The sequence below is a fragment of the Somniosus microcephalus genome, chromosome 33, assembly GCF_052327205.1.
Source record: "Somniosus microcephalus isolate GS21.2 chromosome 33, FLI_Smic_1.0, whole genome shotgun sequence".
In the NCBI taxonomy this organism is placed as follows: Eukaryota; Metazoa; Chordata; class Chondrichthyes; order Squaliformes; family Somniosidae; genus Somniosus; species Somniosus microcephalus.
In genome coordinates, this window is record NC_141019.1 from 14,127,280 (window position 1) to 14,153,889 (window position 26,610).

General features: G+C 48.4%; 2 protein-coding genes across 9 annotated transcripts in view; one reads left to right on the top strand and one right to left on the bottom strand.

Annotated features, from left to right (window-relative positions):
- LOC147096970 (uncharacterized) overlaps positions 1-26,610 on the top strand; it is a 1,290,222-nt gene that overhangs the window by 566,051 nt on the left and 697,561 nt on the right. The window lies entirely within an intron of this gene.
- Positions 1-26,610, bottom strand: part of LOC147096973 (natural resistance-associated macrophage protein 2-like) — a 180,149-nt gene that overhangs the window by 118,368 nt on the left and 35,171 nt on the right. For 5 of the 7 annotated variants that reach the window (XM_085972677.1, XM_085972672.1, XM_085972674.1 and 2 more), the window contains exon 2: positions 13,635-13,718. In XM_085972677.1, the coding sequence (XP_085828803.1) occupies positions 13,635-13,668 (34 nt within the window). In that variant the 5' untranslated portion in view covers positions 13,669-13,718. Of the gene's footprint in view, positions 1-13,634; positions 13,719-18,337; positions 18,527-20,755; positions 20,854-26,610 lie in introns of those variants that run through there. The other 2 variants (XM_085972678.1, XM_085972679.1) reach the window with 2 other exon arrangements.

The window sequence follows — 26,610 nt, forward strand, 5'->3', positions numbered from 1 at the left end:
CTAGAGTGTGAAAGGACAGTGTGAAAGGACAGTGTACCCAGTCCCAGAGTGTGAAAGGACAGTGTGATAACCCACTGTACCCAGTCCCAGAGTGTGAAAGGACAGTGTGATAACCCACTGTACCCAGTCCCAGAGTGTGAAAGGACAGTGTGATAACCCATTGTACCCAAACCCAGAGAGTGAAAGGACAGTGTGATAACCCAGGGTACCACCCAGTCCCAGAGTGTGCAAGGACAGTGTGATAACCCACTGTACCCAGTCCCAGAGTGTGAAAGGACAGTGTGATAACCCACTGTGCCCAGTCCCAGAGTCTGAAAGGACAGTGTGATAACCCACTGTACCCAGTCCCAGAGTCTGAAAGGACAGTGTGATAACCCACTGTACCCAGTCCCAGAGTGCGAAAGGACAGTGTGATAACCCACTGTACCCAGTCCCAGAGTGTGAAAGGACAGTGTGATAACCCACTGTACCCAGTCCTAGAGTGTGAAAGGACAGTGTGATAACCCACTGTACCCAGTCCCAGAGTGTGAAAGGACAGTGTGATAACCCACTGTACCACCCAGTCCCAGAGTGTGAAAGGACAGTGTGATAACCCACTGTACCCAGTCCCAGAGTGTGAAAGGACAGTGTGATAACCCACTGTACCCAGTCCCAGAGTGTGAAAGGACAGTGTGATAACCCACTGTACCCAGTCCCAGAGTGTGAAAGGACAGTGTGATAACTCACTGTACCTAGTCCCAGAGTGTGAAAGGACAGTGTGATAACCCACTGTACCCAGTCCCAGAGTGTGAAAGGACAGTGTGATAACCCACTGTACCCAGTCCCAGAGTGTGAAAGGACAGTGTGATAACCCACTGTACCCAGTCCCAGAGTGTGAAAGGACAGTGTGATAACCCACTGTACCCAGTCCTCGAGTGTGAAAGGACAGTGTGATAACTCACTGTACCCAGCCCGAGTGTGAAAGGACAGTGTGATACCCATTGTACCCAAACCCAGAGTGTGAAAGGACAGTGTGATAACCCACTGTACCACCCAGTCCCAGAGTGTGAAAGGACAGTGTGATAACCCAGTGTACCCAGTCCCAGTGTGTGAAAGGACAGTGTGATAACCCACTGTACCCAGTCCCAGAGTGTGAAAGGACAGTGTGATAACCCACTGTACCGAGTCCCAGAGTGTGAAAGGACAGTGTGATAACCCACTGTACCCAGTCCCAGAGTGTGAAAGGACAGTGTGATAACCCACTGTACCCAGTCCCAGAGTGTGAAAGGACAGTGTGATAACCCACTGTACCCAGTCCCAGAGTGTGAAAGGACAGTGTGATAACCCACTGTACCCAGCCCCAGAGTGTGAAAGGACAGTGTGATAACCCACTGTACCCAGTCCCAGAGTGTGAAAGGACAGTGTGATAACCCACTGTACCCAGTCCCAGAGTGTGAAAGGACAGTGTGATAACCCACTGTACCCAGTCCCAGAGTGTGAAAGGACAGTGTGATAACCCACTGTACCCAGTCCCAGAGTGTGAAAGGACAGTGTGATAACCCACTGTACCCAGTCCCAGAGTGTGAAAGGACAGTGTGATAACTCACTGTACCTAGTCCCAGAGTGTGAAAGGACAGTGTGATAACCCACTGTACCCAGTCCCAGAGTGTGAAAGGACAGTGTGATAACCCACTGTACCCAGTCCCAGAGTGTGAAAGGACAGTGTGATAACCCACTGTACCCAGTCCCAGAGTGTGAAAGGACAGTGTGATAACCCACTGTACCCAGTCCTAGAGTGTGAAAGGACAGTGTGATAACTCACTGTACCCAGTCCCAGAGTGTGAAAGGACAGTGTGATAACCCACTGTACCCAGCCCCAGAGTGTGAAAGGACAGTGTGATAACCCACTGTACCCAGTCCTCGAGTGTGAAAGGACAGTGTGATAACTCACTGTACCCAGCCCGAGTGTGAAAGGACAGTGTGATACCCATTGTACCCAAACCCAGAGTGTGAAAGGACAGTGTGATAACCCACTGTACCACCCAGTCCCAGAGTGTGAAAGGACAGTGTGATAACCCAGTGTACCCAGTCCCAGTGTGTGAAAGGACAGTGTGATAACCCACTGTACCCAGTCCCAGAGTGTGAAAGGACAGTGTGATAACCCACTGTACCGAGTCCCAGAGTGTGAAAGGACAGTGTGATAACCCACTGTACCCAGTCCCAGAGTGTGAAAGGACAGTGTGATAACCCACTGTACCCAGTCCCAGAGTGTGAAAGGACAGTGTGATAACCCACTGTACCCAGTCCCAGAGTGTGAAAGGACAGTGTGATAACCCAGTGTACCCAGCCCCAGAGTGTGAAAGGACAGTGTGATAACCCACTGTACCCAGTCCCAGAGTGTGAAAGGACAGTGTGATAACCCACTGTACCCAGTCCCAGAGTGTGAAAGGACAGTGTGATAACCCACTGTACCCAGCCCCAGAGTGTGAAAGGACAGTGTGATAACCCACTGTACCCAGTCCCAGAGTGTGAAAGGACAGTGTGATAACCCACTGTACCCAGTCCTAGAGTGTGAAAGGACAGTGTGATAACCCACTGTACCCAGTCCCAGAGTGTGAAAGGACAGTGTGATAACCCACTGTACCCAGTCCCAGAGTGTGAAAGGACAGTGTGATAACCCACTGTACCCAGTCCCAGAGTGTGAAAGGACAGTGTGATAACCCACTGTACCCAAACCCAGAGAGTGAAAGGACAGTGTGATAACCCACTGTACCCAGTCCCAGGGTGTGAAAGGACAGTGTGATAACCCATTGTACCCAAACCCAGAGAGAGTGAAAGGACAGTGTGATAACCCACTGTACCCAGTCCCAGGGTGTGAAAGGACAGTGTGATAACCCACTGTACCCAGTCCCAGAGTGTGAAAGGACAGTGAGATAACCCAGGGTACCACCCAGTCCCAGAGTGTGCAAGGACAGTGTGATAACCCACTGTACCCAGTCCCAGAGTGTGAAAGGACAGTGTGATAACCCACTGTGCCCAGTCCCAGAGTCTGAAAGGACAGTGTGATAACCCACTGTACCCAGTCCCAGAGTCTGAAAGGACAGTGTGATAACCCACTGTACCCAGTCCCAGAGTGTGAAAGGACAGTGTGATAACCCACTGTGCCCAGTCCCAGAGTGTGAAAGGACAGTGTGATAACCCACTGTACCCAGTCCTAGAGTGTGAAAGGACAGTGTGAAAGGACAGTGTACCCAGTCCCAGAGTGTGAAAGGACAGTGTGATAACCCACTGTACCCAGTCCCAGAGTGTGAAAGGACAGTGTGATAACCCACTGTACCCAGTCCCAGAGTGTGAAAGGACAGTGTGATAACCCATTGTACCCAAACCCAGAGAGTGAAAGGACAGTGTGATAACCCAGGGTACCACCCAGTCCCAGAGTGTGCAAGGACAGTGTGATAACCCACTGTACCCAGTCCCAGAGTGTGAAAGGACAGTGTGATAACCCACTGTGCCCAGTCCCAGAGTCTGAAAGGACAGTGTGATAACCCACTGTACCCAGTCCCAGAGTCTGAAAGGACAGTGTGATAACCCACTGTACCCAGTCCCAGAGTGCGAAAGGACAGTGTGATAACCCACTGTACCCAGTCCCAGAGTGTGAAAGGACAGTGTGATAACCCACTGTACCCAGTCCTAGAGTGTGAAAGGACAGTGTGATAACCCACTGTACCCAGTCCCAGAGTGTGAAAGGACAGTGTGATAACCCACTGTACCACCCAGTCCCAGAGTGTGAAAGGACAGTGTGATAACCCACTGTACCCAGTCCCAGAGTGTGAAAGGACAGTGTGATAACCCACTGTACCCAGTCCCAGAGTGTGAAAGGACAGTGTGATAACCCACTGTACCCAGTCCCAGAGTGTGAAAGGACAGTGTGATAACTCACTGTACCTAGTCCCAGAGTGTGAAAGGACAGTGTGATAACCCACTGTACCCAGTCCCAGAGTGTGAAAGGACAGTGTGATAACCCACTGTACCCAGTCCCAGAGTGTGAAAGGACAGTGTGATAACCCACTGTACCCAGTCCCAGAGTGTGAAAGGACAGTGTGATAACCCACTGTACCCAGTCCTCGAGTGTGAAAGGACAGTGTGATAACTCACTGTACCCAGCCCGAGTGTGAAAGGACAGTGTGATACCCATTGTACCCAAACCCAGAGTGTGAAAGGACAGTGTGATAACCCACTGTACCACCCAGTCCCAGAGTGTGAAAGGACAGTGTGATAACCCAGTGTACCCAGTCCCAGTGTGTGAAAGGACAGTGTGATAACCCACTGTACCCAGTCCCAGAGTGTGAAAGGACAGTGTGATAACCCACTGTACCGAGTCCCAGAGTGTGAAAGGACAGTGTGATAACCCACTGTACCCAGTCCCAGAGTGTGAAAGGACAGTGTGATAACCCACTGTACCCAGTCCCAGAGTGTGAAAGGACAGTGTGATAACCCACTGTACCCAGTCCCAGAGTGTGAAAGGACAGTGTGATAACCCACTGTACCCAGCCCCAGAGTGTGAAAGGACAGTGTGATAACCCACTGTACCCAGTCCCAGAGTGTGAAAGGACAGTGTGATAACCCACTGTACCCAGTCCCAGAGTGTGAAAGGACAGTGTGATAACCCACTGTACCCAGCCCCAGAGTGTGAAAGGACAGTGTGATAACCCACTGTACCCAGTCCCAGAGTGTGAAAGGACAGTGTGATAACCCACTGTACCCAGTCCCAGAGTGTGAAAGGACAGTGTGATAACCCACTGTACCCAGTCCTAGAGTGTGAAAGGACAGTGTGATAACCCACTGTACCCAGTCCCAGAGTGTGAAAGGACAGTGTGATAACCCACTGTACCCAGTCCCAGAGTGTGAAAGGACAGTGTGATAACCCACTGTACCCAGTCCCAGGGTGTGAAAGGACAGTGTGATAACCCACTGTACCCAGTCCCAGAGTGTGAAAGGACAGTGAGATAACCCAGGGTACCACCCAGTCCCAGAGTGTGCAAGGACAGTGTGATAACCCACTGTACCCAGTCCCAGAGTGTGAAAGGACAGTGTGATAACCCACTGTGCCCAGTCCCAGAGTCTGAAAGGACAGTGTGATAACCCACTGTACCCAGTCCCAGAGTCTGAAAGGACAGTGTGATAACCCACTGTACCCAGTCCCAGAGTGTGAAAGGACAGTGTGATAACCCACTGTGCCCAGTCCCAGAGTGTGAAAGGACAGTGTGATAACCCACTGTACCCAGTCCTAGAGTGTGAAAGGACAGTGTGAAAGGACAGTGTACCCAGTCCCAGAGTGTGAAAGGACAGTGTGATAACCCACTGTACCACCCAGTCCCAGAGTGTGAAAGGACAGTGTGATAACCCAGTGTACCCAGTCCCAGAGTGAGAAAGGACAGTGTGATAACCCACTGTACCCAGCCCGAGTGTGAAAGGACAGTGTGATAACCCACTGTACCCAGCCCCAGAGTGTGAAAGGACAGTGTGATAACCCACTGTACCCAAACCCAGAGAGTGAAAGGACAGTGTGATAACCCACTGTACCCAGTCCCAGGGTGTGAAAGGACAGTGTGATAACCCACTGTACCCAGTCCCAGAGTGTGAAAGGACAGTGTGATAACCCATTGTACCCAAACCCAGAGAGTGAAAGGACAGTGTGATAACCCACTGTACCCAGTCCCAGGGTGTGAAAGGACAGTGTGATAACCCACTGTACCCAGTCCCAGAGTGTGCAAGGACAGTGTGATAACCCACTGTACCCAGTCCCAGAGTGTGAAAGGACAGTGTGATAACCCACTGTGCCCAGTCCCAGAGTGTGAAAGGACAGTGTGATAACCCACTGTACCCAGTCCTAGAGTGTGAAAGGACAGTGTGATAACCCACTGTACCCAGTCCCAGAGTGTGAAAGGACAGTGTGATAACCCACTGTACCACCCAGTCCCAGAGTGTGAAAGGAAAGTGTGATAACCCACTGTACCCAGTCCCAGAGTGTGAAAGGACAGTGTGATAACCCACTGTACCCAGTCCCAGAGTGTGAAAGGACAGTGTGATAACCCACTGTACCCAGTCCCAGAGTGTGAAAGGACAGTGTGATAACCCACTGTACCCAGTCCCAGAGTGTGAAAGGACAGTGTGATAACCCACTGTACCCAGTCCTAGAGTGTGAAAGGACAGTGTGATAACTCACTGTACCCAGTCCCAGAGTGTGAAAGGACAGTGTGATAACCCACTGTACCCAGCCCCAGAGTGTGAAAGGACAGTGTGATAACCCACTGTACCCAGTCCTCGAGTGTGAAAGGACAGTGTGATAACTCACTGTACCCAGCCCCAGAGTGTGAAAGGACAGTGTGATAACCCACTGTACCCAGTCCCAGAGTGTGAAAGGACAGTGTGATAACCCACTGTACCCAGTCCCAGAGTGTGAAAGGACAGTGTGATAACCCACTGTACCCAGTCCCAGAGTGTGGAAGGACAGTGTGATAACCCACTGTACCCAGTCCTCGAGTGTGAAAGGACAGTGTGATAACCCACTGTACCCAGCCCCAGAGTGTGAAAGGACAGTGTGATACCCATTGTACCCAAACCCAGAGAGTGAAAGGACAGTGTGATAACCCACTGTACCACCCAGTCCCAGAGTGTGAAAGGACAGTGTGATAACCCACTGTGCCCAGTCCCAGAGTCTGAAAGGACAGTGTGATAACCCACTGTACCCAGTCCCAGAGTGTGAAAGGACAGTGTGATAACTCACTGTACCCAGTCCCAGAGTGTGAAAGGACAGTGTGATAACCCACTGTACCCAGTCCCAGAGTGTGAAAGGACAGTGTGATAACCCACTCTACCCAGTCCCAGAGTGTGAAAGGACAGTGTGATAACCCACTGTACCCAGTCCCAGAGTGTGAAAGGACAGTGTGATAACCCACTGTACCCAGTCCCAGAGTGTGAAAGGAAGGGCAGTAAGCATAACTTTCTACAATTGTAACTTTCCAACTAATGCAGGCACCCATATTAGTCCAAGGACACACTGTGTAAAGCATTGATCAGGTCACCAGTGCAGTGGCTGTCCCACATATCTGAACTGTGCTTTAAAAAGGAGCGCGGTGTCAGAGGGGGCACGAATAACGGCAACGAAGACATATACCAGCAGGGAATCATCAATGTAGTAAAAAGGAAATGAGTAATCTGTCATCTGTGTGTTTAAAAAATGACTGAACCATATCTAATGGAAGCAGAGCTATAGTATGTCAGAGCTTCCATGTGCACTGCAGTCGGAGAACCCAGTGTGGAGTTTCCATGATAGTTGTGACGGTATCTACAAGCCCAGCAATGCTGGACAGCACGGAGGATCTCTGCATTGTTGTGTATGACAACACGCTCCGTGAAGGTGGCATGTTCCGCATACACAAGTAGAAGAGACAGAAACTAGGACAGGTGATAAGTTAAGAAAAGGGTCAGCTGAACAAAATGAAGCAGGACCACAAATTCCACTGTAGAAACCACATCCTTTTTTTTTTATATAAACACAGCAGTTGTTTTTGGTTGAGAAACCAAATTAAAATAACTGTCCCTGCCCTATATTTAAGCATCATACAATAACATGCATTTATATCGTGCCTTTAATGTGGAAAACATCCCAAGGCACAGAGGAGAGAGGGGGAAACAAAGATTAAAGGAAGGAAGATGCGAGAGTCAGGAGATGACCAAAAGCTTGATTGAAATGACGATAGCAAGATACTGCAGATGTTGGAAATCCAAAATAACAGAAAATGCTGGGAAAACTCAGCAGGTCAGGCAACATCCGTGGAGAGAAATTTGAGTTGACGTTTCGGGTCGAACCCTTCTTCAAAACTAGAAAGAAAAGAAAATAGATCGAAGGCAGGGCTGCGATCGGACAAAGGAAGTAAAATGATGGGTTTTGAAGAGGTTCTTGAAGGTGGAGAGAAGTGGAGGAGTTTAGACAGGGTGTTGCAATGATTAGGACAAAGGCTTGCTGAGAGCCAATAGCAGGGGGCATGGGCACAAACGGTCAGATTCAGAAGACCGAAGGGTGCAGGAAGCTGACACAAGGCTAAAGGAAGTTGCAAAGATCGAGTGGAGTGAGGGCATGGACGGATTAGAGGATTGGGATTTTAAATGTTGTGCGTTCGAGGAAAAATAGCCGATGCAGCTCAGCGAAGACAGGAGTGATGGAGGAGCAGGGCAGGACACGGGTGCCAGAATTTTGAACTATTAGGAGTTTGCGGAGCACAAGCAGCCGGCATGGAGGGCATTGAAGAAATTGGGCTTTCAGCGGTGGAGGGGCTGAAGTGGGGGCAGACACAGGCAATGTTGAGGGGGTAAAGATAAGTGGTCTTGGTTTTGGAAAGGACAGGGGTTTAAAGCTCAACTCTGGGTTCAACAGAACACCAAGGTTTCATAGGATTACATAGGATATTCGGCACAGAAACATGCCACACAGCCCAACCAGTCCATGCCGGCGTTTATGCTCCACTCGAGCCTCCTCCCATCTTTCCTCATCTAAATCTATCAGTGTAACCCTCGATTCCCTTCTCCCTCATATGCTTGTCCAGCCTCCCCTTAAATACATCCATACTATTCGCTTCAACCACTCCCTGTGGGAGCGAGTTCCACATTCTCACCATTCTCTGGGTAAAGAAGTTCCTTCTGAATTCCCTATTGGATTTCTTGGTGACTACCTTATATTGATGGCCTCTAGTTATGCTCTTCCCCACAAGTGGAAACATTCTCTCGATCCACTCTATCAAAACCTTTCATAATTTTAAAGACCCCTATTAGGTCACCCCTCAGCCTTTTTTTTTCAAGAGAAAAGAGACCCAGCCTGTTCATCCTTTCCTGATATGTATACCCTCGCATTTCTGGTATCATCCTTGTAAATCTTCTCTGCACCCTCTCCAGTGCCTCTATATCCTTTTTATAATATGGCGACCAGAACTGTGCACAGTGCTCCAAGTGTGGTCTAACCAAGGTTTGATACAAGTTTAGCATAACTTCCCTACTTTTCTATTCTATCCCTCTAGAAATAAACCCTAGTGCTTGGTTTGCTTTTTTTATGGCCTTGTTAACCTGTGTTGCAACTTTTAGTGATTTGTGTATTTGTACTCCGAGATCCCTTTGTTCCTCTACCCCACCTAGAATCACACATTCCAAGTGATAAGTGAGCTCCCCATTCTTCCTACCAAATGTAATACCTCACATTTGTCTGTGTTGAACTTCATTTGCCAATTATTTGCCCATTCTGCAAGTTTATTAATGTTTCACGTGATCTGGTTCAGCCGGAGCAAGTAGATGGGGATGGAGTCACTGACAAGGGAGTGGGGTTTATGGTGGGGGGCTGATAACAATGGCTTCAGTTTTCCCAATGTTCAGTTGGAAGAATACAAAGCGGCATGAAGTTCATAGAATTTACAGCACAGGAGGAGGCCATTCAGTCCATTGCACCTCTGCTAGATTGTCAACTAGTTGGCAACTCAAATCCCACTTCCCTGTATCCTTTCATATTCTCCTTTTCAAATCCTGATCCAACTCCCATTTAAATGATACTCCAGGCTCTGCCTCAGTAGCCTCTTGTGGTAAAACATTCCCTGTTCTAATAAACCCCGTGTGCAAACATTTCTTCTCCCTTCATTCTTCCAGTGATAATCCCTTGTTACTGATTCACCAACCAGTGGGAACAATCTGTCACTTTTCACCCTCTCAAAACCTTCCAGAATTTTCAAAACTTCAATTGGATCGTCACGGTTTCAGCAAAAGCTGCAAATTTCTTCATAACTAGAACCTTCCACTCCTGGTACCATTCAGTGAATAGTCACTGCCCCCTTTCCACAGCTCGAATGTCCACCCCAGGTTAGTGAATCTATAGTTATATGAGGAGAGACTAGGTTTCCACTGGAGCAGAAACGGCTAAGAGGAGATTTAATCAAAGTTTTTTTTGAAATTACATAAGGTTTTTGACTGGGTGAATAGGGAAAAGACTACTTCCTCTGGGGGGGGAGCCAGTGATGAAGGGGTCTCCAATCTCAAATTACCCCAGCATGAGGGAACCTTCTGGTCTTTTAGACTCTGTACCAGACTTAGCCACCAAGCATGCAGGGGGCTGATAGAAACTCAAGAGTTTCTCTTTTCAGACAAACTGCATTTACAAAAGACAAAGTGGCCACCTAGGCATGAGAAGGAATGATTAATACTCTCCGATCTACCATTGGCTCAGTGGTGGAAATCTCACCAGAGTCACATGGCCATGCCTTGTTGTATAATCTAGGCTGACACTCCAGTGCAGAATGCTGCACTGTTGGTGCCATCTGCCCTCCCAGGTGAACGGAAAAGATCCCATGACACTATTCGAAGAGGAAGTTCTCCCTGGTGTCCTGGTCAATATTTATCCCTCAACGAGCACCTCCAAAAACAGATTATCTGGTCATTATCACATTACTGCTTGTGGGATCTTGCTGTTCGCAAACAGGCTGCTGTTTCCCCTCATTACAATAGTGATTACACTTCAAAAATACTTCCTCGGCTGTAAAGTGCCTTGGGACGTCTGGAGGTTGTGAAAGGCGCTATAGAAATGAGTCTCTTTTTCTTTCTTTCCATGGCATTACTCAAGAGGAATAGAGGTACGGGTAGGGAAGCAGAGGACTCTGATGGGGAGAGCAGGAAGGAAAACACATGAGGGGTCAGATCAGGCAGAGGCAGACTGCGCTGAGCCCTCAGTGTGCAGCCATGCTTGGTGGGGTAGCGAGTCGGGCCAGGCAGAGCACACAGGCCAGCTCGGTTGGGACCAGGCTGTGTTGAAGAAAAAACTTTTTATAAAACAAGTACCACCTCAAGAATTGGTGTCTCCAAGGAGAAGTACTGCGGACAGCAAAGATAACCGGGTGCTGCATGGTGCATGCTGCCATTTTGTTTCAGGCTGCAAGCAGTCTGACCTCAGTCTCAGCCCACCTGTATAAGCCAGCAACACAGTGCTTACTTTGCTGACTTGTACATCGAGCAAGGAGCCAGAAGTTGAAATTGTGACTTTTGAACAATTGTGCAACTGTTTGCGTTGCTGCCCGTCATGTTTTTTGGGTCTTTTCTAATCGTCTTACTCTAAGATTATATCGGCTCTCTCGTCTTAAATCACTCTCGTAGGCAAGTCCCAACTAGAATTTTGCCTCGAGGTCTAGCTAAGCTTTTGGTAACATGCCCAGGAAATGAACAGCAAATCCAGTCTGGTAATTGCTTTTAAACTATTGGACATATCCTGTGCCTCCATAAAATCCCACTCCAGTCTTTGGGAGCAGCGGAGGATCACATCAGACCTCATAAGTTTCACAAGCAAACCAAGCACTAGGGTTTATTTCTGGAGGGATAGAATTGAAAAGTAGGGAAGTTATGCTAAACCTGTATCGAACCTTGGTTAGACCACACTTGGAGCACTGTGCACAGTTCTGGTCGCCATATTATAAAAAGGATATAGAGGCACTGGAGAGGGTGCAGAGAAGATTTACAAGGATGATACCAGAAATGCGAGGGTATACATATCAGGAAAGGATGAAAAGGCTGGGGCTCTTTTCTCTTGAAAAGAGAAGGCTGAGGGGTGACCTAATAGAGGTCTTTAAAATTATGAAAGGTTTTGATAGAGTGGATACAGAGAGAATGTTTCCACTTGTGGGGAAGAGCATAACTAGAGGCCATCAATTTAAGATAGTCACCAAGAAATCCAACAGGGAATTCAGAAGAAACCTCTTTACCCAGAGAATGGTGAGAATGTGGAACTCGCTGCCACAGGGAGTGGTTGAGGCGAATAGTATAGATGTATTTAAGGGGAGGCTGGACAAGCATATGAGGGAGAAGGGAATAGAGGGTTATGCTGATAGAGTTAGATGAGGAAAGACGGGAGGAGGCTCGAGTGGAGCATAAACACCGGCATAGACTGGTTGGGCCGAATGGCCTGTTCCTGTGCCGTATATCCTATGTAAATATCAAGTGAATTCATTGCACCAAAGATAAATAAGCACAAAAGTCAGAGCCATATAATTTACAGTAGACATCCTTCCACCTAACTCAAGTAGGCAAAATAAGATCGCAACTCTAACAATTAATAAACATCTGGTAATAACTAATTGGCAAAAATAAAATACTGCGGATGCTGGAAATCTGAAATAAAAACAGAAAACGCTGGGAACACTCAGCAGGTCAGGCAGCATCCTGCAGGAAGGGTCATCGGCCTGAAACATTAACTCGGTTTCTCTCTCCACAGATGCTGCCCGACCCGCTGAGTGTTTCCAGCATTTTCTGTTTTTATTTTAAAGTAAGTGGCGGCTCCTTTGAAATTTTTAAAAAGGATCTTGAATTAAACAGAACATCTCTCAGAAGAGTGTGTTACCAGGACTGCCTGGATCTTAAAGACCTGACCAGTCAAATTTAAAAAGGAACCGTCATATACAAACCGAACTGATCCGACAGCATCGAATTATTCCTCTCGCCAGCCTGTAGCTTAAACAATTTGCAGCATTTTATCAAAATAAGTTTGGTACAAGAATCTGAACTGCAGTCATGTTTTAAAACTGTACCGTGGCTGGAGTTCAATGAAATGAGAGAAAACCAAAAGGAGACAAAAGCAGTTCATCTCCCTGGTACTGCCAGGCTCAATTACTCTGCCAACCAGTCCTTCCCACGGCACTGGCAGTCATTCTTTCATCAGAAAGGGCCCCCCACCAGTGGCTCTGCGAGTTTAGCCAGTGACTAGTTCAGCCATTCAGATTAGGAAGGTGTGTGCTGATCTGAGGTGGGGCGCCGAGAGGAATAGCTTAACCGACACTCACCGCCTAAACTCACAGGTCAGGAACGGTCATGGGTGAGCTTGAGCGCGCCGCTGGTGCCCTTGGAACTGAACCTCAGCAAGTAAATTGGGGCGGGGGAGGGCAAGAAATTTGGTCAGGGAAAAAAATATTAGAGATGATTGCAACTCTTTCTCGCCCTTTGAGTTTGTGAAAAGGGCCGGTGGGGACTTTTAGTTGTGGGTCAGATGTGTAACAGTTCCAAGCCCAGGCCAGGAATCAAAGCGTTTCTGTACAATGTGGTTTACAACTGGCTTTGGAGAAGAAAACAACAAAATGAGGCTGGAGGAGGTCAGTGGAAACCTCACTGCTGATACTGCATTATAAGGCAACCATACGGACAACAAAACCGTCTTAGAAAAATGGCGGAGAGGCCTGGGCGAACGTGGCTAAGAGTTTATAACCTTCAGGTCTAAAAGATAGAGATAAAAGAAAAGTCGCGAATGCTGGAAACACACCGATGAACACTGCAGGTGCTCACAGCATTCTGTGCTTTGAAGTGAGGCAGTGTAGGTGCTTGTGGAGCCCGAGTCAGTGTCTTCAACAAAACGAGACAGCCCTAGATTGCCAGCTATTGCTCACACTGTTCTGAAATTCAGCAGTGTCAATGGGAGAGAGTCGATTGCACCACCGCCAATAAAAGTCACTTTGTAATAGAGAGAAAACACTAAACACCCCTGTAGAAAGTTGTGAAATATTTCCCCAAACTGTACCAGAGGCGGAGGCAGGTCAGGCACTCGTGATTCGTGGGCATCTGCAGGATACAAGCGCCGTCTTTACCTGTCAACTCTTTCTTTTCCTGGTCGGGGGCCATGGTGAATGGAACCAGTCCACACTGAGAGTTCTCTGCAGAAGCCACGTTCCCTGTAGCAGATGCAAAAAACAAAAAAAAAATCAATTAGACGCAGCAAAAACAAACAGCAAATGGAGGAAGGGCGTGTAGAGCTGACTCAGCACAGCCAGGCATTCAGATCAAGCCAACCCAGCAGGAAATGAAGTGCAATAACTGCCCTGGAATGTTCCAGCACAGTGCCAAGGTTGGCACACAGTGAGCTCCTGGTCATTTTAAAAGGGCTCCCATCTTTTTCATGAGTTCTAAAATTTTTTACACAGTACAGATATAACACACGGTGTAAATGTAAGACTCATACTGGCCTTTACACAGTCTAGACATAGCACACTGTGTAAATGTATGGTTCACGTACTGACCCTTACATAATACAGTTCTTTTGGGAGTCAACTGGGTGTCTGACATGAACAGAAAGCGTTCAAGGTGCTCAAGAGTCTCCAGACCATGCTACTGAGAAATCCACACAGGTCGTGTCACTGTTTGCCACAGATGGAGGACACACTCTCTTCATAGGGAGACATCATAGTTACCAAAGTCTACGGAACATTCGGGGCCAGTTGGCAGAGCCAAGTTTGAGGGGCCACCAAGTGCGTGTAAGGGTACTGCCCAAGTTTAACCAGCCAAACCGGCACAGAACACTGGTAAGCTTTCTGGTGAGCAACGCAACTCACCATTAAATGTGATGTGGCACTGCCACCATCCCCCCCAACCACAGGACAGCACACCGAATGGTGGTTCTATCAGACGGAGATGCAGCTCTTCCGCACCAGCTGCTTGCCTCAGTGCAATCCAATCCTGGTCGCCACTGAGCTATGGACATTAGAGTATGTGCTCCAATCCCCAGATAGGTCAGTGCTTTCCCTCCCTCCAACTGTTGCCCCCTTTTTGCCACAAACCTGCCTCACAGCTTTATCCCGAATCTTAGGAAGCCCTTCTATTGCATGGCTAGGAGTTCTGAACCATGAACTGTTTGGACAAATGCCAAACTTAACCTGTAATAGGATCATTGAAGAAAGACAAGACCAATCATACAGTGGCTGCCCTCGAGAAGCTGGTGGTGGCCCTTCTTGAACCGCTGCTGTCCTTCTGGTGATTGTGGCTCCCACTATCAGGTTAAGAAGCAAATTCCAGGATATTGACCCAGCGACGATGAAGGAACAGCAACAAATGTCCAAATTAGGGTGGCGTGTGGCTTGAAAGGGAACCTGGAGGTGGTGATCTGACCACACTGCTGCTCTTGTACAGAGGTAGAGGTCGCAGGGCAGGGAGGTGCTGCAATGCAACCTATAGATCGTACATACTGCAGCCACAGTGCTGGCAGAGGGGGCGGATGCAGAGTTCAGTTGCATGAGTAACCATATAGAAAGTCTGATGAATGTAATGCAAGTTGTTCACCGATGAACCAGATGATGCCCTGTGATCTTATATAGAGCAACAATCTGCCATACACAAACGCAAATTACTGCGGATGCTGGAAATCTGAAATAAAAACAGAAAATGCCGGAAACACTCAGCAGGTCAGGCAGTATCTGTGGAGAGAGAGAAACAGAGTCAGCGTTTCAGGTCGATGACCCGTCATCAGAACTGGAAAAAGTTAAAGATGTAACAGATTTTAAGCAAGTGTAGGGACAGGGAAAGGGGGGGGAGGGGCAGAAAGAACAAAAGGGAAGGTCTGTGAAGGGAAGGCAGGAGAGATTAAATGACAAAAGGGATGATTGTACAAAGCAAAAGGAGGTGGTAATGGGACAAGTAAAGAAACAAAAGATGGGTCTACAGGAGGTGTAAATGGGAATGGCAGAGTCATCAACAGCTGCCATGAGGGGAAAAAAAGAAAAATAGGAGCAGAGGTTATGGACTGAAATTGTTGAACTCAACATCGAGTCCAGAAGGCTGTAAAGTGCCTAATCGAAAGATGAGCTGCTGTTCCTCCAGCTTACGTTGGAACAGTGTAAGAGGCCAAGGACGGAGAGGTCAGAGTGCGAATGGAGCGGAGAATTAAAGTGACAGGCGACCGGAAGCTCAGGGTCACCCTTACGGACTGAATGGAGGTGTTCCGCAAAGCGGTCACCCAATCTGCGTTTGGTCTCCCCAATGTAGAGGAGACCGCATCGTGAGCAGCGAATACAGTTATACTAAATTGCAAGAAGTACAAGTAAATCGCTGTTTCACCTGGAAGGAGTGTTTGGGGCCCTGGACAGTGGGAAGGGAGGAGGTAAAAGGGCAGGTGTTTCATCTCCTGCGCTTGCACGTGAAGGTGCCGGGCGAAGGGGAAGGGGTGTTGGGGGTGATTGAGGAGGGGACCAGAGAGTGTCACGGAGGGAGCGGTCCCTACGGAATGCTGAAAGGGGAGGGATGGGGAAGATGTGTTTGGTGTGAGATCACGCTAGAGGTGGCGGAAAATGATCCGTTGAATGTGGAGGCTGGTTGGGTGAAAGGTGAGGACAAGGGGAACCCTATCGTGGTTCCGGGAGGGAGGGGAAGGGGTGAGGGCAGAAGTGACACGGTCAAGGGCTGTGTCAACCACGGTGGAGAGGAATCCTCGGTTGAGGAAAAAGGCAGACATATCGGAAGCACTAGCATGGAAGGTGGCATCGTTGGAGCAGATGCGACAGAGACAGAGAAACTGGGAGAATGGAATAGAGTCCATACAGGAAGCGGAGTGGGAGAAAGTGTAGCCCAGGTAGCTGTGGGAGTCAGTGGGCTTATGGTGAATGTTTGTCGATAGACTATCCCCAGAAATGGAGACAGAGAAGTCGAGGAAGGGATGGACCATGTGAAGGTGAGGGAAGGGTGGAAATTGGAAGCTGAAGTGAATGAAATTTTCTAGTTCAGGGCGAGAGCAGGAAATGGCACTGATACAGTCAGTCATCACTATGTGGTTGGCGGCCGTGGAGGGAAGATCTCCAGAGGAGATGAGGTCAGTGACAGTCTTGGAAATGATGGCTTGATGTTCGGTAGTGGGGTCCAGGGGGAGGTAGGAGGTGGTGTCGGAGAGTTGGTGTTCAGCCTCCGCAAGGTCGAAGTCAGTTCGCCAAACAACAACTGCGCCACCCTTGTCAGCGGGTTTAATGACAATGCTGGGGTTGGATCGGAGAGAACGGAGTGCTGCAAGTTCAGAGGGAGGTAGGTTGGCGTGAGGGAGGGGAGCAGAGAAATGGAGATGGCCGATGTCATGTCGGCAGTTCGCAGTGTTCACAATCTGCCGTACACATTCCTCACAGGAGCAAAATCCAGCCTGCTCCTTTCTGATTATCCCACACTCTCCAACACATCCGATGGGTGCCGTGACAATCTAAAGAACCACCTTAAGAGCAGCTTATATCAAGGAGACTCCCCAGCAGTTCCTGGGCGGAGTAGGATCCCCCTTCTTGTGGGCAGAAACCACAACTGTGCTCAGTAACACCAAAGTATGCATGGCCCCAACAGAGTCTGTTCAGCAGCCTTTGAGAGCAGCTCCAAGGTATGTCGCTGGTTTCAGGCACCGCTTATCAAGACCATCGCTGACCCCCAGCACCTGCTTACAGCAGCTTCAAGGGATTTGGCGAAATACCATCCGTGCCTGCTGCCCTACCAGTAGCTGCGAGATGCAGTACAGAGCCCACTGAACGGCTTCATTCATTCTCTTATCTGTACAACACACGCCCGCAGTTTGTCCAACCTCCATGCAGATGGCTCCTTACTCCTTACCCTAGCTGCAGGCTCAGACACCAACTCGGTATGGTGCTCTCTCCAGACCCCGAGGATACACTCGCAGTTTTATTGGGGAGTCGTTGGCAATAGCCCAGAGAAACCCAAACGGACCATAACTGACAACAGACTTTAGCCAACGCAGAAACGAGTGAGGATCAGTTTTAGGCAATTGCGCCCCTTGCAGCCGAGCCCAATCTACTGATCCTGCTTCATCTTCCGAATAACCCCGGCCTAGTGATAGACACCAGCAAAATCCACCTCTGCAGAGGCGCTTCATCCCTCCAAAAAGGCTTTAAGTGCTACTCTAATGGCTGTATGCTTTTGCAGTGCTGGCTCCGGAGGCAGGGTTAGAACATAAGTGGGCTGGGAAAAACATTGAGAAATTAAAATCATAAGAATTTTAAAGTACGATGGCAGACATTCGGCCCATCGCCCCTGTGCTCTCTCTCTGAAAGAGCTCAGTCCCATTCCCCCGCCCTTTCCCCAGTCCCCCATCGCCCCTGTGCTCTCTCTCTCTGAGCTCAGTCCCATTCCCCCACCCTTTCCCCAGTCCCCCATCGCCCCTGTGCTCTCTCTCTCTGAGCTCAGTCCCATTCCCCCGCCCTTTCCCCAGTCCCCCATCGCCCCTGTGCTCTCTCTCTCTCTGAGCTCAGTCCCATTCCCCTGCCCTTTCCCCATCGCCCGTGCTCTCTCCCTCTGAGCTCAGTCCCATTCCCTGCCCTTTCCCCATTCCCCCATCGCCCCTGTGCTCTCTCTCTCTCTCTGAAAGAGCTTAGTCCCATTCCCCTGCCCTTTCCTTAAATTTACAACAGTGTGTGAATAATTTCTCCTAGCCTCTCCCTTCCTTCTGGTGATTATCTTAAATTTCTCCCCTCTAGTTACTGACCAGTGGAAATTGTTTTCCCCATTTACATTATCAAAACCATTCAATAATTTTGAATACCTCCATCAGATCTCAACCTGTGAAAAGGACCCGGGTTTCCTCAGCCTCTCATCCCTGGAGTCATCTCAGTGAATCCCCTCTCCATGGCCTTGACATCGTTCCGAAAATACGACACCAAAACTGGGCCCAATATTCTACTGTGGCCTGACCAATGATTTGCATCGGTTTAGCATCACCTCATTTACAAAACTGTAAAAAAAAAATATGTATGGGTTTTTAAAGAGTTTTATCAACTTGTCCCCCCACTTTTCAAGATTTGTGTACCTGAACCCAACTCTCTGCTCCTCCCGTTAAAGGTTTTGCCATTTAGTGTGTATTCACTCATTCTTCCTCCCAAAATGTCACCACACATTTCTCCACAGTAAATTTTATCTGACATCTATCTGCCCAATCTACTAGCCAGTCTACACCTTCCTGAGGTCACTGACTGCCCTTTGCACAGTTAACCACACTGCCAGTTTTTGTGTTCACAGAATCACAGAAACCCCACAGTGCAGATAGAGGCCATTTCGGCCCATCGAGCCTGCACCGACACATATCCCACCCGATCCCCGTAACCCCTACACCAACACATATCCCACCCTATCCCCGTAACCCCACGTATTTAATCCCCTTAACACTAAGGGTCAATTTATCATAGCCAATCAACCTAACCTGCACATCTTTGGACTTATCTGCAAATTTTGATATTATGACCTGGGCTTGGGTATAGGGGCACAGGAGAGCAATGCTCCCAACACTGACCCCTCCCTGGTGGAGGGAGGTGCATGGGGGGAGGAAAGAAGAAAGACTTGCATTTCTGTAGCACCTTTCACAACCTCAGGACGTCCCAAAGCGCTTTACAGCCAATGAAGTACTTTTTGAAGTGTGGTCACTGTTGTAATGTGGGAAACGCGGCAGCCAATTTGCGCACAGCAAGATCCCACAAACAGCAATGTGCTAATGACCAGATGTTTTTGTTATGTTGGTTGAGGGATAAGTATTGGCCCCAGGACACCGGGGATAATGCCCCTGCTCTTCTTTGAAATAGTGGCCTCGGGATCTTTTACACCCACCTGAGAGCAGACGGAGCCTCGGTTTAATGTCTTATCCGAAAGACGGCACCTCCGACAGTGCAGCACTCCCTCGGCACTGCACTGGAGTGTCAGCCTAGCTTTATGTGCTCAAGTCCCTGGAGTGGGACTTGAACCCACAACCTCCTGACTCAGAGGCGAGGGTGCGACCCACTGAGCCCCAGAGGACATTGGCTCAATTGGAAAGCCAATTGTCCTGGGCACTGGTTTACAAACAGTTAATGAGATCTGATAATTGTGTCTGTCTCTCACACCAGGTATTGATCCTCCATTTATACTCAATCTGGTGTCAGTTATATTACAGAATTCAGCAGTTTGAAGTCAGGAGCACGCTTGGAAGAGGTGGTCTCCCGGCGTCGGGGCTGCTATCTTGCACCAAGTCCACAACCACACGAGGGGCCGGGTGAGGCTTGGGACGCGAGCTGCAGCTCTGAAGAGTTCATTTGCTGTTGAAAAAAATTCGTTGAAGAGCTTAGTAACGTTTGCCTCCAGATTACATGACCCAGCTAGGAGAGCAGCCTCGCCCCCTCCCCCCCCCACAAGGCCAGATACCAATTTTCAAAGAATGCCTCTTAGTATTGAAGCTCAGGAGGTGGCTGCAGAGTGCAGATATGCAGCAGGACAGGTTGTGCAGGGGGAGTGTGGAAATGGTTTCCACATGATGAATTATTTATCTGATCAACCCCCTTTGTTGCTCTCAAAGTGCGGTTTCACACATGGTGCTGTTAGCCCTTCATTGAAGGATTTGAACAGTTGCAACTGGCCTACTTAAGCTACTTTGTCTTTGGGCTGGCACTGCCAGCTCCGGACGCACGAGTGCCTGTGGCAACATCAGAGATAAGCTCACCAGATTTGCCCAGGCTGCCGAGACCCCAGCGGATCAGGAGCACTCGCACAAGCCCCGAGCTGATCAATGCCCACCTTCCTGATCAGGATCGGCAAGAGGCACACAGAGCATGAATGAGAGGCAGCGTGAGCGAGAGATAGAGAACGCGAGACAGAGAGTGAGCGAGAGAGCGAGCAAGCGAGAGAGAAAAAAAAAACATGAAACAGAAAAAAATGTTTGTCATTCACATCCCTGTTCTGATTTCCCCAGTTGTCTCCCCCTCTCTCCTGAAGGGCCAACTCATGCTGGGTACATATTCAACAAAAAGCTTGAGAGAAAAAAAGGACAAAATTTCTTTCAACAAGTTGAAATTCTTCGAGAAAACAGCCGCTAACTGCTTTTAAACAGCAGTTATTGGAGAAAACTGCTTCTCCCTGATCCACCCATGCCCTGGGCAGAGGTCCGTCAAAAACTCTAAACAAAAGCAGTCCACGCAGTTTAAAAGCCAAAACTACTTACAGTGTTCTTCACAGCAGAGGCTTTGGAACTTTCTGGTGGGAGCAGAGCTGCAGCAAGAGAGAAAGGTCCACAATTTTTTCAACTGGAGACTCAGTAAAAGGCTGCAACCTTCAGCCAGTCACAAGACCAGCCTGAATATCTCTCAGTTCATTCACCAATGGTTGGCGGGGGATGGGAGGCCAGTCCCTGCCCCTCCTTCACTATCGCTGCTGCCAAGTATCCCTATCTTAAAACAGGCCACACATGACCCACACACATTACTGCACAAAATCCTTCACCTACTTTCAGTGCGACTGGAAGCTGTCCGGCAGTGCGGCGAGGCTCCTGCCCCTGCCATGTTTACAAAGCGGCATGGATCGGGACCACTGCCGATGTCGCTCAAACTACGTATGCACACGGTTTAAGCTTCCCCGGTTAAGGCACACAATTCTGGTGCTTGGAGCTTTCCCCAGTATTCCAGCCAGGCCTAGAATCAAAATGGCTACCCCAGCATCCAGTGCCGCCGCTACGGCCTTCCATTAGTGTCACTGCCGTTAATAGCCTCCGGAGACAGGGATCGAAAGCACCTACATTACCATGTAGTAAGTGTGGTATTAAGATATTAAGTTCGCCCGCAACACTGGATTCACTGGCAGACATCTGCTCTATTTCCAGATTCCATGTGGCTTGCAAACAGCAGTACGAGAGCGCAGCGTAGTGTTCGAAACGGTCAGGGTCACGGGTAACTGTAAAAAGATCTAGCCACGTGTCTGCATGCATCAGATGGGCTGCGAGTGGCGTTTAACTAACATTTTACACAGATATTCCGGAACCAGAAGTTGCAAAAGTATAACAACTTCCATTAATATAGCACCTTTAACGTAGTAGAACGTCCCAAGGTGCTTCACAGGAGCGACTATCAAACAAAATTTGACACCGAGCCACATAAGGAGATATTAGGGCAGATGACCAAAAGCTTGGTCAAAGAGGTAGGTTTTAAGGAGCATCTTAAAGGAGAAAGACGTAGAGAGGCGGAGAGGTTTAGGGCGGGAATTCCAGAGCTTAGGGCCTAGACTGCTGAAAGCACGGCTGCCAATGGTGGAGTGATTAAAATCGGGGATGCGCAAGAGGCCAGAATTGGAGGAGCGCAGAGATCTCGGGGGGTTGTAAGCAATGTCCCCATTAATTGTTTTTGCCGCTGCGCGGGCCCTGTAATGGCCATTCAAAATACCGTGTATGGCGGTTTTTACATTGAAAAGCCGCCAAAGCTGGCTGCGTGGGTTCCCTGGAGCGCTGCGTAGCTTAAAGGGAACATTGGTTGTAGGGCTGGAAGAGGTTAGAGATAGGGAGGGGCAAGGCCATGGAGGGATTTGAAAACAAGGGTGACTTTTTTTTTTTTAAATTGAGGCATTGCCAGCCAATGTAGGTCAGCGAGCACAGGGGTGATGGGTGAACGGGACTTGGTGCGAGTTAGGACACCGGTAGCAGGGTTTTGGATGAGCTGAAGTTTGTGGAAGGTGGAAGATTGGAGGCCAGTCAGGAGCGTTGGAATAGTCGAGTCTGGAGGTAACAAAGGCATGGGTGAGGGTTTCAGCAGCAGAGGAGCTGAGGCGGGGCTGGGTTGGGAGATGTTGAGGAGGTGGAAATAGGTGGTCTTAGTTATGGCGCGGATATGTGGTCAGAAGCTCATTTCAGGGTCAAATATGACACCAAGGTTGTGAACAGTCTGGTTCAGCCTCAGACATTTGCTAAGGAGAGGGATGGAGTCGGAGGTTAGGGACACAGAGTTTGTGGCAGGGACCGAAGACAATGGCTTCGGTCTTCCCAATATTTAGTTGGAGGAAAGTCCTGCTCATCCAGTACTGGATGTCGGACAAGCAGAGTGACAATTTAGAGACAGTGGAGGGGTCGAGAGAAGTGGTGGTGGGCAATATTTCTACTAAGCTGCGCGGCAGCAGGCCGGTCATCGGCTTTTAAATGGAAAAATCCCGCACACACGGACATTTGAATGGGCCGCGCAGCCCGTTAAAGGGGCCGCACACCCAAAATAAAATAAAGGGAACATTGGTGGCGAGGTCCGCGTACATGTGGAAACTGACGCTGTGTTTTCGGATGATGTCGCTGAGGGGCAGCATGTAGATGTGATATAGGAGGGGACCAAGGATAGATCCTTGGGGACACCAGAGGTAACGATGCAGGAGTGAGAAGAGAAGCCATTGCAGGTGATTCTCTGATTACGATTAGATAGATAAGAATGGAACCAGGCGAGTGCAGTCCCACCCAGCTGGATGACGGTGGAGAGGCGTTGGAGGAGGATGGAGTGGTTAATCGTGTCAAAGGCTGCAGACAGGTGAAGGATGAGGAGGGGTGGTTTACCATGGTTCACAGTCACAAAGGATGTAATTGGAGTTGCGGGAAAAATGGGCACGGGTTTGGGAGGCGACAACACGCTCAAGGACTTTGGAGAGGAAAGGGAGGTTGGAGATGGGGCAGTCGTTTGAAAGGATAGAGGAGTGAAGGGTTATTTTTTTTTTGAGGATGAGGTGATGGCGGCAGATTTGAAGGGGACAGTACCTGAGGAGTGGGATCCGTTAACAATATCGTCTAACATGGGGGCCTGGAAGGGAAGTTGGGTGGTCAGCAGTTCAGTGGGAATAGGGTCAAGGGAGCAGGAGGTGGGTCTCATGGACAAGATGAGTTCGGAGCAGGCATGAGGGGAGATAGGGGAGAAACTAGAGAAAGATGCAAGTTCAGGGCTAGGGCTAGGGCAGGGGGGGACCTTAGGGGAAGTTTGGCTTGGTGGGCTAGGGGAAGGGAGAAAGCAGCTGATTGGATGGTCTCAATTTTAGTGGCAAAGAAATCCATGAGTTCCTTGTTGTCGGACGGGAGGGTGGAGGAGGCAGGGGAGAGGGGTTTAAGAAGGCTATTTGTAGTGGAGAGAAGCCGGGGGTTATCGTAGCATTCCAGGACGATCCTGGAATAGTGAGCAGTTTCGGCTGAGGGGACAGGGGAACTGGTACTTTTAAACAGGGAACACTGAAATAAAGTCAATGCAAACGCACCTCGCTTTGAGCTACTCGTTTTTAAAATCATGTCCTCCGTGACAAAAATGAAGTATTCTGGTCTCGTTTTACACTTCAAAAGTACTTAATTGGCTATAAAGCTCTTTGGGATGTCCTGAGGAAGTCGCTGGAGAAATGCAAGTCTTTCTTTCTAGTGGTAGTCCTTTTAATCCAACCACAATGCATTAAGGAGTTTAAAAAGCAGCTATAGTCAGAATCATGCCCCCAGTCTAACACAATACGAGTATTGCAAGTTTGGTTTGGTTCTCTCCAGTGTAAGAAATCGTGAATTGGAAGAAATAACTTGAGACAACAAAGTCTCCTAGACTAGTGTCAGAATAACTGGATAGACGTTTAGAATTTGCTGATGTTCTTGGTTCCCTGCGGATGTTAGAACATTCTGCACCGTGGCGGTGACCTTGTTCCCAGACTCGCTGTCTGCTGTTTGTGCTAGAAAGGTTGTTGACTGGATCTTTGATAATCTACCCTAGGCCCACCCCTAAAAAGAGTAAAAGAGAGATCTAAAGAGCTTTTAGCACTGACGGTGAAGGGAAGAGCTGTTTGCGCACGCCAGCCGTCTGTTCGATCGGAACCGATACCAACTGCTCGTCATGGTCGTATGTCTACCATGTCCATCTTGATTATGTGTTGTACTTAACTTAAACTGCCGCTCCTTGATAAAATGCCTTACAACTCCCAAGACCCTTTGGGTAATCTGTATGTGACCTGCGATCCAAATCTTACACCAGGCAAATGTAGTCACACGTTTCAAAAAGAAACATGTGTTGACTGGTGTACGAAGGACAGTTCCCTTTAAATTGAGCTGACAGTTACTTAAACCGATCAGAGAATCATAGAATAGTACAGCACAGGAGGTCATTCGGCCCATCGAGTCTGTGACAGCTCTTCTGAAGAGCAATTCAATCAAATGCCAGCAACTGTTTGAGGAGTGTTTAAGTAGGTTAAATAGTTCAAATCATTTAGTTGGTTTCGAATCTTGAGAGAGAGAGAGAGAGAGAGAGAGATAGATCAGACCCGTTACTTCCCACAGTTGCAAAGTAGAAGAACATAATTACATATGGAAAGTTTAACAAAATATTAGCTTAGTATTGAGATTGCATTTATTCAGTCGATATCTTTTGATCAGTTGATTAGTATATCTACTGTCAATATTATATTAGTTATACATTTGTTTATTCGCCCATTGTTCAAAAAAAAAACTCAAGTCCAAAACATGATGCGTTGCTCTGCCGCTTTTAATCAATGGAAGCAGTTCCTGGTGGAGGAGCAGGACAGATCTAATAACTAAAACAATGGGTCTGTGCGATACCCTGGGCTCACTAGCAGAAACGTACCAAATGAAGATACTGTCAAGACCACAGGGAGCTAGACTCACCCGAAACATGGCTGCAAAGTGACCAAGGTTGGGAACTAAATGTTCCAGGGTACTTGACGCTTCAAAGAGACAGGCAAAATGGAAAATGAGGTGGAGTAGCCCCGATAATAAAGGATGGCATAAGACAGTAGAGAGAGAAAGGATCTCAGCTCGGAAGATCAGGAAGTAGAATCAATATGGGTGGAAATAAGGAATAACAAGGGGCAGAAAACACTGGTGGGAGTAGTATATAGGCAGTAGCTATACCGTTGGACAGAATATTAATCAAGAAATAGTAGGAGCTTGTAACAAAGGTAATGCAATAATCCTGCGGGACTTTAATCTTTATAGACTGGGCAAATCAAATTGGCAAAGGTAGTCTGGAGGACTGAATGCATTCTGGACAGTTTCCTAGAACGGCCCAGAAATTCGGGTCGGGGGCTTCCCGCGGGTGTAAGCCCCCGACCTGCACTCACCTTGCGCGCCGGCAGTTGAGCTCTGGGCTCCCGTGGAATTTCGCTCCGGGGCCTGCTCCAACTCCCGGTGCGCTGTGCTTGCGTGTCCCAGGGGCGTAGTTAGTGCGATGCATCCCCTGGGATCACGTGAGCCATGGGCAGCCAATCAGAGGAGGGAAAAGCCCATTCATAAGATTGACAGGAAGACCTGTCTAAACTTATGAATATACGGGCCCCAAAATAACAGTAAACCTTCAAATAAATTTTTTAAAAACATCCCACTTTTTAAATAAACTATAAATTACATTAAATAACTATTTTAAACAATAATTTAAATTTTTGAAAAAAATAATTTTATAAAAAAACGGGGCTAAAAATAAACTTACCTCGCTTTAAAGTATTTAAAAATAATAAACCTGTGGGAAAAATGTTTTAATTTTAATTAATTGACCACTTACCTTTTAAAATGCAGGCCTTACGCCTGGTTTTTACATTTCTAAAATCTAAAGACTTACCCTCACGGAAAAACCTGTAAAAAAAAACGTAAGTTCAAAGCGCACGCGCAGACTCCCGCGCGCACGCGTTCGACCTCTGAACCCCTTCGTTCAGAGGAACGGAAGTGCCGGTTTCCCGCGCATGCGCAGTGCATGCAAGAAACCGGCACTTCCATCGGGTCGACGCGTGAGTAATCACGCGTTGGGACCCGAATTTCTGGGCCATTATGTCATGGAACCAACCAGGGAACCAGCTATTTTAGATCTTGTATTGTGTAATCACAGAATCACAGAAACCCCACAGTGCAGATAGAGGCCATTTCGGCCCATCGAGCCTGCACCGACACATATCCCACCCGATCCCTGTAACCCCGCGTATTTAATCCCCCTAACACTAAGGGTCAATTTATCATAACCAATCAACCTAACCCGCACATCTTTGGACTGTGGGAGGAAACCGGAGCACCCGGAGAAAACCCACGCAAACACG